Source organism: Protomyctophum bolini (genome assembly GCF_963924005.1).
Source record: "Protomyctophum bolini genome assembly, chromosome: 16".
Classification (NCBI taxonomy): Eukaryota; Metazoa; Chordata; class Actinopteri; order Myctophiformes; family Myctophidae; genus Protomyctophum; species Protomyctophum bolini.
In genome coordinates, this window is record NC_137877.1 from 15,348,475 (window position 1) to 15,362,630 (window position 14,156).

At 42.2% G+C, this 14,156-nt stretch overlaps 1 protein-coding gene across 2 annotated transcripts; it reads left to right on the forward strand.

The window, feature by feature from the left end:
• The first annotated feature begins 431 nt into the window (after window positions 1–431).
• On the forward strand, window positions 432–12,413 carry LOC308330617 (sterol 26-hydroxylase, mitochondrial-like). 2 transcript variants are annotated; one of them, XM_080785559.1, is made up of 10 exons: window positions 433–727; window positions 2,027–2,208; window positions 5,728–5,927; window positions 6,309–6,368; window positions 6,983–7,120; window positions 7,342–7,505; window positions 7,973–8,139; window positions 9,228–9,309; window positions 9,987–10,187; window positions 11,399–12,413. In XM_080785559.1, the coding sequence occupies exons 1-10, from the start codon at window positions 455–457 to the stop codon at window positions 11,528–11,530; spliced, it is 1,599 nt and encodes a 532-aa protein (XP_080641685.1). In that variant the 5' UTR covers window positions 433–454; the 3' UTR covers window positions 11,531–12,413. The 2 variants fall into 2 exon arrangements, 1 of the variants encoding a protein (XP_080641685.1); XR_013965507.1 differs by lacking the exon at window positions 9,228–9,309 and having other exon boundaries at window positions 432–727; window positions 11,399–11,540.
• The last annotated feature ends 1,743 nt before the right edge of the window (window positions 12,414–14,156 follow it).

The following is a 14,156-nucleotide window of genomic DNA, read 5'->3' on the forward strand; positions in this document are numbered from 1 at the left end:
CATGAAATTTGCGTGGTTTCTCTCCCCCCCCCCCGCCCCATAATTCCTTATAAAATAGAAGAATAAGAAAAACTAAATGGTTGTTCATGGTTGTTTCATGAAGTACACAAAGACTCCTTAAGGTCACACAATGCAAATGTTCCAAATAGCAAACACAGCGAGAGATATGCTGATAACATGAAAGTAAGTCATCTTAACAGTTGCAGTTTAATATTTGGCTTTGGCTTTATTTTAAACCTCTCTGTTCTGACAGCGATGGATTAAATAGGGATCCAAATGTGGAAAAAGCACTGCTGCTTTATGGAGTCGGGGCTTTGTTTTTGTCCCACTGCTAGGCTGGAGGGGTTGGGGTTAAACTTTCCCTTCACAGACAAGGCTCCTCCCCACCGTGCATAGCTCTGGGAGTCTGTGGCGGTGCTGTTGTGTGTTTGCCATTCCTCCTGCTGCCTCCGTCATGGCTGCACAGATGGCCCAGCGCGCAGTGCACCGGAGCAGCAGTCACTGGTCACTGCCCATATGCCCCGCTGTAGCCTCTGCTTGGGTCTGTTCCCGGGGGGCCGGAGGCACCACCACCTCTACCGGCTCCACTTCGTCTTCAGTGGCGGCTTCACTCTCTGGCTCCCCGCCCAAGCTTCGGACCCTGGAGGACCTCCCCCGCGTCACCCCCTGGAAGATGTTGTATAACTTGGTGTTTCGGGGCTACCTCAACCGAATGCATGAGCTACAGGTACCGTATGTTCACTTGTGGTTGCATTTATTTGTGTACCTCAAATAAATTATTATTGTTATTAGGCTACTATATTATTATTAATGGAGAAGAAATTATACAGAAGACAAGATGTAACAAACGGTACCAAAAGGCAACTAAGACATTGACAAGATAATGGGTGCCTGGTGGCTCAGCCAGTCCATGGACTACTTACTGTACAGTGTACATGGACCTTGTGAGTGGCAAGGACCCAAGTTTGAACCCGACTCCGGTCATGTCTTGCATGTTTTCCATCTCTGACCCGTCTCTCTTCTACACTTTAATTAAAAGCACTACATGGCTGTTTCTGCAATATAGACAAGTTACAATTATGTGCCTGTAAGTAAGAGGATTATGTGTAACTTGTAGTACTGTGTGTGTGGCTGTGTGCATGTAATTCAATCTGTGTGCTTTGTATGAGTCCTGAGTGCAGGTGGATTGTGTATTACATAATGGAATTGGGGTTGTGCTGCTGCCTGCTGGGGCCCCATGAGTAGCAAGCAAAGGCCAGATTCTGTAGCTGCCTCCTCCCTACACAGGCAGAAGCAATGTGTGGTGGAGCAGGAGGGGCTAGAGCAGCTCTCCGACCAGCCAGTGTCCCCAGAAGGTCCCACGGCCTCTACCCTTGTAGTTGTTTTGATATTGGGTTCCACACTAAATCAAGATTTCCTCTTGCGTTATTCAAAATCAGGTATGTTTTTTGTACTGTGCTTTAGAAATCCCTGGTTTTATCTGTTTAATCAAGAGATATTCAACATTTCATTGCTGTGCTATTGTAAGATAAAGGGTGTCTCTTTTAGAGAAGGGGTGTCCCATTTAGAGGAACGGCAACCATGAATAAATGGAAAGGACCGGTTTGGCCGGGCTTGGATTACCATTGTTGCTACAGCAACACCCCTGATGACAACCAGTCCCAGCTGACCCACAGGAAAGGATTGTTGTTGTTCAAATCTAAACGTCTCTGGTGCAGGAAATACTTAACAGGCATTAGCACTCACAAAATCATTAACACATTGTTAATGCACTTTATCCGAGCAAATGCTAGCCTGGGATTGTAATGCTTGTTTTATCCTTGGTTGCACGCCGGTGTCGCTTGTCACAAATAGCAGATCTACGAGCTCACACCATGTCACATACATTGCTATGTGATCTTGTAGATCCGCTAAACCAGGCAGAGTAAAATGCAGGCTTGTAGGCCACTGGACTGGCTGCTAATATCCATAATTGCCAAGTTTCTCCGTGGGCCCATCTGTCTCACACTTTCCTCAACATCCACAGGTATACGAGAAGCAGATCTATGGGCCTATATACAGAGGTGGACTTAAATCAATTCAACTGTGCAGCGCAGAGCTAGTGGAGGAAGTCCTGAGGAAGGAGGGCAAGTTCCCCAGCCGAGGAGACATGTCTCTATGGACGGAGTACCGTGATATGAATGGACTCGGCTATGGACCCTTCACAGAGTAAGAACTTCACACATCTGAGGAGCTCCGAGCTAGTATTCTGTTTCTTTGCAAACTACTAAAAACCTGGGCAAAATATGAGCAGTTGAGGATGACTCAACTGCTTGTGCAGGGCTACTACTACTAGCGATTATTTTCCCAGTGACAATTCGATTTCAATTCGATTACTTTTCCAAATAACCGAGAAGTGTGTTTTCTTTGATAATTTGTTTTAGTTTTTATGTCTCAAAGAATCAACACTATTTTTATTTTATTTTTTTATCGACTAAAACCACTTAAGCCCTAATTCCTCAACACTAACAGTGTTGCAATAATAAATATAAATATGTGTTAATAATCAGAGAATTGCAGATCTACCAGATCACAATGCAACACGTTGTGAGCTTGTAGCTTTTTCAAATTAACTTTCACGGCCAAAATCATCTAAAACTAATTCTCAATTCTCAATAATTGTGTTTAATCAGTTAGTTCAATTAACTGTTGCACCTCTAATTCTGTGCTACTGTATCCTCAGTAGCTTTCGAGGGCAAAGTCCAGTCATGTGAGCCAATGGTTAATGTAGAGTTAAAGGTGTTTGGTGGGAACTTTGTGAGACTGGACAGGTGCAGTCTCACAGCGTGACAGCCCCCCACCCCTAGTACGTGTCTTTTACGAGGACACTGACTGAACGTGTATAAAGGCAACTGAACTTCACTTTATTGTCATCACAAGTTTAGTGTAATAGTGAGTGCAGCTCTCACAATTAGGCGTCAGTTGAAATGTGATTTATTTATTGATTGCACCCACAAGTGCCTGCGTGTTTCTGATGAAGAGTAGCATGGTGCTTTCTGCTTAGCACCTAACTAAGTTGGGTTTTTGGACGTGTGTTTTCCCTCTCCTCATTGGAAATTATATTTCTGCAAACTACCCACGTATTGAGGAACATTTCATAATAAGAATAACAACGGTGGCACAGTCAGTAGTGCTGTCAGTGTCGCCTCACAGCACTGGGTTGCGCTGTGGGCACTGGCGCTGGGGGCATGTTCTCTCCTCTACGTCATCTGTGCCCATACCCAAATCGGGGGTTGGCGAAAGGTCCTTTCTGTGTGGAGTTTTCATGTTCTCCCTGTGTCTCCTAGGTTAGGTACTAATGGAAATAAAAAGTAAGGATCCATATTTAATAATACTAATAAGAAAGGACTGTATAATAACTTCGATAACAGAGCAAGAAACTCCGGAACTGTAGAAATACTTTTGAAAGTAATCTGAGTCAATACACCAAAAACCGATGCAGAGGGCCTGTAACAATTTACAGAAATGGTTATAAACCTTTTAGACTATAAAGTTAATAATTAGCTTTAACCAGAATGTTATACTGTTAAACTATAATACTAAATTAATAACTTTAAGGAAAAATACTTTAGAGGAACAACTACAATACTAAAATTAGTAAAAGTCAAAGTATTTCAGAGTTAACCAGAATACCTTAGAATTAAGGACACACACAAGGAAGACCAGTGAGACAAGCAGAGCTAGAAGGATTTTCCATTAGATATATTACCCATTATACCGGGAGAGAAGATGGTAGAACTCCGGACAGCATTCAAAATCATCTCTCACCATGTCCAGAATAGCATATTGTAATCAATACACAGACAAACGTGTCAAACAACAAGGTCAAAAAACATGTTTGTTCACAGAGGGGCAGATAATGTAAGACGTCACTGAATGATGGATACAGGAGATATCTCACGGGGCAGATACAGCTATGATATGAACATCAGGGCAGGGTGACCTAAGGCACATGAAAAATACATGGGCATAGGGTGACAGGGCACAAAATAACAGATCTACAAATGAGTCCCGAAATACCTATCAGGTACCCTCACAAACAAATGGTGAGAAAAAGGAGAAAGATAATTGACACTGGGTGAAAAAATGGGTTGAAAAATCGTGGGATAAAACTTTAGTTAAAAAAAAAAAGAATAACAAATATGAGTACAACTATTAAAGGGACGGAGTGTGAGATCAGCCGGCGAATCGGGTTTTCAACAGGTGGTCCGTGGACCACTGGTGGTCCGTGAAGGTGTTGCATGTGGTCCCTGACCATGCATTTAGTAATGTAGGAAAGTGAAGATTCATATTTGAATTTATTGTATTGACCACAAGTTGAGAAACAATGCAGTAAATGATCTGGTGACAAATGATGTCGATGTCGTCAGTTACTGGGAAGTCTGATGTCAAGAAGTTCCACAGAAAAGTGAGGTAGAATCTCAAGGGAAACCATACCGGTTTGCCTGGTTGAGTCACCATTATAAAGAAATGTGCCCATGTGCCCGCAAGTGTCTGCTTACTCATAGAGTAAGTTACAATGAACAGCAACATGAGTTTAATATGGAAGGTTAATTTCTTTCCCCCACACCACGACGGTATCCCCCCTCCCAACACAACAATGATGGTCCCCAGGTTAATTCTCAGTCAGGGTGGTCGTCCCTGGTTCATAATCAGTTGAAAACCCCTGCCCTAGAGAGGTCCTCGGTCAGTGCAGGTCTCACTGGGAGGCAGATCAAGAACCAGATGGCAGTGATTATATCTCCCCACTGGCCTTGGAACGCCCCAGGTTGACGTGGCTAATGTTGCCCGGGAAAAGGAAATAAAAGTCTGGAGCTCTCTGCTGGAACTGTTGCCCCCGCGACCCGACCCGGATAAGCAGTTGAAGATGGATGGATGGGTAATAAAGACAGAGTTCCGCAGTCTCTTGTGCAAATAAAATACATAATGTATCAGCAAATATGCATATAGGAATGCCAGTGTATCTATTCTACACATACCGGTATACAAAGTGATAGTGCCACTGGAGCATGTATGACGATGGCCACCTGACTGTGGAAACTGTCTCTTTGTTTGGCATATGATACTGCGGTGTCACCTGTCTACCTGATGGCAGCGTGCCGTGAAAACGTTTAGTTGTCCCTGGGGTGGTGGCGAGTGTCTCTGACGTTCCACTTAGACGTGGATATACTTCTGTGTTCTGAGCCAAGCCCCACCCCACACTGTCTGACAAATGAGAATACCAGCCGTAATATACATTTTTGTTCAGTATGGGAGTTCCTTCTTGGCAGTATTTTGAAATGGCATTTCCATTGTATTTGTAATTAAATAGGCTATGCTGCAGTGCGGCCAAAGTGCAGTAACTACAGGGGCGGAAAGGTGTTTCAACTGGTCAGCCAAATGAGATATCAGGCAAATTATGTTCTTGAGGTAATTGTTTATCCCCCAAAATCACAAATTTGACCTTTGGGAAACAAGTTATCACCTGGCACTTACCGTTGCTCTCACATCCAACCTTGAAAAGGCTGCATCGGATACGCGTACTGAAACGGAAGCATATGAAATGTTTGAGGAGACTCCTCAAACATTTCATATGCTTCCGTTAAGTAAATGTTTTATACACACTTGTATGCATTATGAATGAAAATTGAAAACCTTAAGTTAACCTTTATTTATTATTTATTTTTGGAACCTTCCTGTGCTGGCCAGGGAGGGTGAGAAGTGGTACAACCTGAGAACGATGCTCAACAAGCGCATGCTGCATCCCAAAGACTCGCTCCAGTATGGAGAGGTGATCAACGAGGTGGTCACAGATCTGATCAAGAGGATCTGCCACCTGCGCCGGGGCAGCCCCACCGGAGACCTGGTGACCAACCTGTCCAATGAGCTCTACCGATTCTCCCTGGAGGGTAGGTGGGAAAACCTCCCAACTCAGCAGTGGTGGAAAGTAACTAAGAACATTTACTCATTTAAGTACTGTGCTTAAGTACAATTGTGAGGTATTTGTGCTGTACTTGAACAATTTCTACTGTTCTATTCCACTACATTTCAGAGGCAAATATTGTACTTTTACTCCACTGCATTTATTTGAAAACTTTAGTTACTAGTTGCTTTGTAGATTTGGAATATTATTAGAAAACATACATTACCCACTTCAGCCCTATAAATTTTGACCATTTGAAAATAGCAGATCTGCAAGCTCACAATGTGTTGCGAATCGCGATGCAACGCATTGTGAAAATAAGTGACAGTTGCAGCCCTATGTAAAGATGTTTGCCTCTTTCCCTCAGGTATCTCTTCCATCCTGTTTGAGTCACGACTCGGCTGTCTGGAGCAGGAGATCCCTGCAGGTACACAGTGTTGATTTCGTCGAGTAAAACTGACAAAAATGTTTGGACTACCTTTTTTCACTGATGAACACTAAATAAAAACTAAGCCATAATGACTAAAACTAAGACTAAATATATTGTCAATTTCATCAACAAAAACTAGATTAAAATGTCAGGGAGGGACTAGTATAGTGGGAAGTGATCCAGTAGTCATTTTATGTTTGGTTGTGCATGCTTGGGTATTGCACTCTGAATATAGGAGATCTACAAGCCCACAATGCATCACACTGCAATGTGTTGCTGTGTGTGCCCCTCAAAAATCACACCTGTGTGAAGTGAGGGGCGCTCTTATCATCACACGTCATCATACATCATCTCATTCTGGCCAATCACAATTTGCGTCTTCACTTTGTATTCAACTTTTGTGTTTACACATGTTTGTGTTTACACAAACCCTCAAACTGTCTATGGGAATTAACTTTGTATTCAATGTTTGTGTTCACACAAACCCTCAAAGCCGCACATAGGAGGAGCCAGCGCCCCTCACTAAAATACGACTAAAACTATATGAAATTCTATTCAAAAGACCGTGACTAAAACTAAATCAGAATTTGCTGTCCAAATCAACCCTTCAGGTACACAGGACTTCATTGACTCCATAGCTCAGATGTTCATCAACTCCACGGCTGTCATGGTGTCGCCCAAGTGGACGCGCAGCCTCCTTCCTTTCTGGGGGCGCTACCTCGCCGCCTGGGAGGGCATCTTCAAATTTGGTACGTTTCCAATTAGAATAAATTACATACTTTTCTTTCCTTTTTTTTTAGGTTTGTGTGTGTGTGTGTGTGTGTGTGTGTGTGTGTTAAACTCATTTTGGATTTGGCACTACTTTAAGTATGTACTGTAGCACCTCTCAAAACAAGTTGCACGGTGCTTCACGGTAACAAACTGTGGATAGATGAAATAACGTGACAATCCCTTTCTGGACCTCTTGTAGCGGGGCATTTGGTTGATAAGAAGATAGAGGCCATTGAGCAGCGCGTGATGATGAACCAGGAAGTGGAGGGGGAATACCTCACGTACCTGCTGTCAAACACACATCTGAGCCACAAAGAGGTGCACAGCAGTGTCACTGAGCTGCTGTTAGCTGGCGTGGACACGGTGAGTGAATTATATGAGTTTTCATTAATCTGAATCCATCGCAAGCATTCATTTAGCATGAAAAATACACGCCATAGCCAACTTCACAAATGTGATGAGGTCTGCACATTTGTGGCTACGACCGAATTTAGCCCAAGGAGTGTTTTTCGTGCATAATGCTTGCAATGGATTCAGAATCATGAAAAGCATAAAAGCTACTTAAAGCATAATGACATTTTGGAAATTTTGCCTTATATATTAATGGTACCCCAACTTTAAGCACCTGTCACAAAGTTTCCCAAGGGAGTTGGCTTGAAACAAATTGTTATGTGATAGTAGACACCTTTATGAACACATCTGTGGAAAAAAGCTAGTGGTAAGCTTTTTTCCCCAGATTTGCCACAACCTTTGTAATAATATTCAAAATCTACATCCACTGCATGCATCTGTTTATTCCATGGCCTTGCCTTTATTGTCACTCGCTGCAGACATCCAACACCATGATGTGGACATTGTACCTATTGTCCACATACCCTGAAGTACAGGCCACCCTTTATGAGGAAGTGTCCAAACATGTCCCAGGTGACCAGATCCCCTCTGCTCAGGACGTTACCCAAATGCCCTATCTAAAGGCTGTTATCAAGGAAGTACTGAGGTGAGAGCCAACTTGCTGTGATGGTGTCGCATAGTGAAAATAGCCGAGTGACAGGCTCACAGTGCGTTACTAACAAGTGGGATTGTAGACCTTCTATTTTCAGCACGCAACACAACACCGTCGTATGACAAAGTATAAATCAGGTTTGATTGAGTGAGTAGAAAATGTCTATTTGCTGTGGTTTGACCCCCAATATGGCTACTAAACATCTATGCATTTGCAGTATTTGGGCTTCCCAGTGGTGGCTCAACAAGATAATTAATCAAACACATAATCGCAACACTCTGGATTTTGTTCTGACTCAAGGACCTGTGATGATTGTCTGTTTACTTTCTTCTCACAGGCCTAGTAAAGTAAAGCAGAACTAATCGTTAAAATGTATGCACAATATGTATTGTCTTTCCATAGGAGGTCTTTGCATTACCTGTAAGTTCTTCACAGTGTATTAACCCTTCTGGGCATTTTCTGTCATTATATTCTATGTACTGTACTGTATCTGTGCTGTTAAACGAAGCCAATTTAAATTTATCTAAGGTAAACTAAGTTATAGTAACTCAGCTATCTATAAGGTAAACTTAACTCAAACTTTATTTATAAAGCACATTTACAACAACCGAGATCGTTCAAAGTGCTGTACAGTACATGGTCAATTACAAACAAACAGGAAATATAGAGTAAAACAAGAAGAGTGGCCCGGCGGCTAGTGTAGCGGTCTGGGCACCTAGGCTTCTAAGCCAGCCTGACGGCGTGTCGCGGGTTTGACTCCCGATCCTGACGACCTTTGCTGCGTGTCTCTCCCCATCTCTCACCATACTGTGTACGCTATCCAATAAATAAAAAATCCCCAAATATATCTATAAAAACAAACTAGAGTTAAAAGAAACTGCAAGCAAAACAGTGCGCAACTGGAATACAGAAATAGGGCTAAAACCTGCATTTCAGTAATATACTTTACACAATACATACAGTAGAGGCAAGTGTTTACACATTGAGCTGAATGTCAGGTAGAAAAAAATCAACTGAACTGAATTAGATCAAACCAAACCATACCATACCATAATATATACCACCATTGTCTTGCATTGCAGGATATACCCTGTGGTTCCTATGAATGGAAGAGTCATTACAGAAAAAGATGTTGTCGTTGGTGGATATTATTTTCCAAAGAAGGTGGGTGTGATATGTAAACGTAGCCACCGACGCACCAACACTGTAAACCTTTTCTTTTTTTTGAGTGGTGCCAACCGCTGCTGTTAGTGACTATGTGTGTATGTCCCTATGTCTGTCTGAGCACGAAACAGCTGCAATTCTGCTGGGTGACCTACAGTGGCACTGTTGAGCAGCATCTCACTCACACACACACACACACAAACTCTGCATTGCTCAGTTCACATGTTGGTGTGATTAAAATAATCAGACCAGTCTGAAGCGAGTGGTGCAACAGCACCCCCTATTGGTACTCTAAACATCGGGACATAGGTTAGGACATTGCTGTTCCTTGGAGTGGTTGCACCACTCAAAACAATGTAAATACAAGTTATTTTAATCTACAGAAAATCTCTAATTGTAATGGCACTAACTGATTACTACTGCTAACACTAATTACTAATGTTAATAGGCCCTAATTATAGTATCCTCTATAACTTATAAAAGTGTGATGCATTGTCATGCATCGTAGAATCGATTCGAATAGTTATCTAGTGAATCGTAATGGAATTGAATCGTGAGGGCATTGCCAATGCACACCTCTAATTGCAATTGTCCTGGCAAAGTGATTTAACTGATCTCAAATGCAAAGATGAAAATAAATATTAGACCATCATATTTATTTATTCTGTCTTCTCCAGACTACCTTCACACTGGCTCACTATGCCATCAGCCACGACGAAAAGGTATTCCCAGAGCCGTGGCGGTTCAGGCCTGAGAGGTGGCTGAGAGACGGTCGGCCCAGGCCAAACGGCTTCGCTTCAATCCCGTTCGGCTTCGGGGTCAGGGGTTGTGTTGGCCGGCGGATCGCAGAGCTGGAGTTGTATCTGGCCCTGTCTCGAGTGAGTGACCACCTGGTGAAGCCATTTGACACGTTCACCAATACACCCTACTGTATGTCAGTGGATCTGAAACTTACATTTCAAGGACCCCTATAACTCTGAGAGTGTACGACGGTCCCATTTGTACACACTCGGTGTTACATATCTGTAAGGGTCCATTTAGAACACCCTCTAGGAACCTTGGTGTTTCCTAGAGTGCACTTTGAGGTACACTGCCCCTACAGTATGTAATCACACCCTTACCATTAAACCTTATTATCTCATATACATTGAAAGAATGTATTATTATCCAGAAATCCAGCAAAGGTGCCTCATAATTCCTTAAAATTGCAGTGTGTCCGCTCTGTTTGGGTGACTGTGTATGGGTTCTGTAAATGGTCATCTATTCTAGCAACAACATTCTAATCTTGTGTGGCAGGAGCTTTTTGCGACCATAGGTCGCATTTACTATGAAAACGTGCAAAATGCACTTTTTGGCCAGAAAGGGATTGTTTTCACCGGACGGAAAAAGATCTTTCCTATGAGGTTTTTCTCTGGGCAATATCAGTAGAGGGCGCAGTAGAGTAACTAAAAGTACATATTATACGTGTGGTGGGGGGCTCAGAGTGTGTCCACTAAGGAAAGTAGGTAAAACGTTCTTTATATTCCCGCTACAGAAGAGAGGCTGGTCTGCATTTCATGCGAGAGCTAGACGCCATCGGTTCCATAGCCTTAATGCAGGGCAGAATTAGCATTCGGGCTATGGACCAGAGCTACTAAAACCAAATGCACGCTCCATATATGGCCAGTACAGAAACCCTATGCACGCTCCATATATGGCCAGTACAGAATTCATTCCATATGTTGATCTGACCCCCCATGCCAAAACGGCAGCGCTTGCCCAGCAATCTGCTGTCACCCAGGCTGATATGTTGATTTGACGCCCCATTCCAAAGCGGCAGCGCTTGCCAGCAGTCTGCTGTCACCCAGGCGGATGCGTGCACGCGACCTGGCCCTTTAGGGCGAAATCGCTTCTCCCCCTCAGGCGTCTTACTGTTAATCCGTGTGTGTGAAAGTCTTGTATTGATCATAGCAGGAACTTAAAAATAAGGCAACATCCCTGGGGTAATTCTGTGGATAGAGATATAGTATACTTTGGAGCTAGATAGAAGCATCTGTCTCCTAACACAATATAAACTATTTGTACTTAACCTCTGTTTCTTCCCTTACAGATAATCAAGCTATTTGAAATCAAGCCAGACCTCACAATGGGAGAGGTGAAATGCCACAATCGTATTGTATTAGTAGCCGACAGACAAGTAAACTTTCACTTTCTGGAAAGAAGAGTGAAAGCTTCCATATGATATTGTTTTTTCTTATGATGGTTGATTCGATTGGGTGTATTTTGTATGAAGGAATATCCTATTTTTCTATGTTTTTAAGCTAAAAACGCAAACAAATGCAAGACAAATGCTATGTAGGCCTATCTATTTTTATACTTTGAAATGAAAAGAAAATCAATACCTGAAATTCCAATATTTTTGGCTGGACTAAAATAATGAATGTTACTAACTCTGACACTGACTCACTGACTAATGGAAGTTACAACATTGGTCAACTGGTTGGCCTACGAACAAACTAGGCTATGGGCAATTTCAGGTTAACACACGTGTGGCTGGTTAAAACTCACCCATGGCTCCCGACATGCGTTGCTGGATGAAAGTCACCCGTGGCTTCCCTATGAGGTTAGGTAAGGGTTTGGGGTAGTGTGTCAGACTAATGCCTGTCTGACTCTTATTATGTCGGAACAAACTAACCTTTTATCAGAATAACCCTGACACATATTGATTTCGTTTCACAATCGCCAGAACATTTTTATTTTTTTCCCCCCGCGTGGCTAGAGATTCAGGACCGGAGCCAGGCTAATTATAGTCAGCATTTGTAGGCAAATCACAAACACACTTATTTCTTAGTCAATAGAACAAACTAATTATTAGTAAAATGGTTGATAAGATGACAGATATCATTACTTACACAGTACACCAAGTTACACCGACAAATTAAATGTAATGTTACTAGTAGAGTGTCCAGTCCGTAAAAGTGTTTTGGATTTTATAATTCAAAACTTACTGTAGGCTAAGTTACCTACTATGCTTTAAAAAACACCATTCTTTTAAGTTATTAGGTGAATTGCCCAGGTGATTGCCTGGGCAATTCATCTTCAGACAAATTTCACAATGTTGTGGTTTGACTTGGTAAAATTACCTTTTTAAGATCAAATATATACAGGTTTTAGAATATACAATATTTATATATATATATATATATATATATATATATATATATATATATATATATATATATATATAAATGTCCTCGGCTGATATTCATTGAAAGAAAAGTGATCAAATAGCCCTGCTTTTTGAGTCCAAAGATATCATTGTGCTTTACAATATTATTCTCCACAATTATATTCCAATGTCTCATTTTCATGTTATCTCTTTGCTGGAAAAGTCATGAAGCACTAATAAAATCAGCAATGTGGTGCATTTGAAGACAACCCGTTTTTATTATTATTAAGCGCTGTGATGCTGGGTGTGTTGGTCCGGTCATGAATTTCAATATAGGGCCCCCTGTCTGCCCAGGTGAGACCCAGGATCCTTTGTAGGCAGAAGATATTGAAGGCCTCTGGACTGTTTATGTGCCTCTCGTAGGGTGTCCAGGCTTCCGAGCTGTAGAGCAGCGTCGAGAGGCAGACTGCCTTACACACAGCTGCTTTAGTGGAGAGGGTGAAGTTCCTGTTCTAAAAGACCCTGGACCTTAGCCTTCCAAAGGCAGCAGAGGCCAGGCCGATGCGATCCTATTATCTTGCGTTGTTAATAGCAGACTCCTCACTCAAATGTGCACTTGCAGTTTGGGCAACTCGAAAGCAAACTCATTTTATTTACCTGCCATAGTGTCAAGTTGGCAACCCCTTACCCCTGCGTCGGATCGGTGGTTAGACTGGCATATTCGCCGATACCGATATGACTCGATATGACCAAAAAGGGCCGATACCGATACAGTATCGGGACATCTCTAGTGGTGAGTAGTAGTGGCTTGGAGGCGACGGATGTTAAAGAGTTTACCATCCAGCCTGTACGGCAGGGTTAATGTTTTTCTCTTTTGGAGGGGTCCCAGATATAAATGGCATTACATGGGGGTCAGTAGCCTATGCATGTCAAAATGGGCATCCTTTTCAAATGGGGTCTTCAAATGGTGCACTTACCCCACCCCCTTAGATAGCAATTTTGTAGACTTGGATAGCATTTGATACAGACCTATAGCATGTTATGTAAACAGCATAAGTGCATTGTATGTAGTCATAGCACGTCATAGTACATAATGTATATCATAGTAGTATAGATGTATAGCTTATATGTATAGTTTCATTTTATATATTCCACTGTTACTTTCTTAGCTTACGCATGTTTCATGCTAAATGTTTTTATGTGATGTATTCCCCATGCTTTTTGTTCTTGCTTAATGTAAGTCGCTCTGGATTAAGAGCGTCTGCTAAATGCCTAAATTGTAAATTGTAAATTGTAAATTGGGTCTTGCCCTGAAAAATAATTTTCAGGGCAAACCCTCGACATCGGCTCGCGCGTGCGGACTCGCCCCCCAGCCTGGTACGCTAGTCAAAATATGGCCTTTGAGGAAAATTTATTGGGGAACCCTGCTGTACGGTATCCGAAGCCCATCCGTGGGTAGTAGCATACACAAACATATAAACCAAAAATGTAAACATACAGGCATAAAATATATTATGGGCCATAACAGTCGTCTAGTATTTATTGTGGGTACAGCCTGTCTCTATATCTTTGTGTATGATCTGGTCATTGTTAAAGGAAACTAAGGAAATAAGAGATAACATCACATGTACAAATGTTTTGAGCCTCCAGTCCAGAGGATGTGTTTTTATATTTTTCAGCTACATTGCTTTGAAGCAGT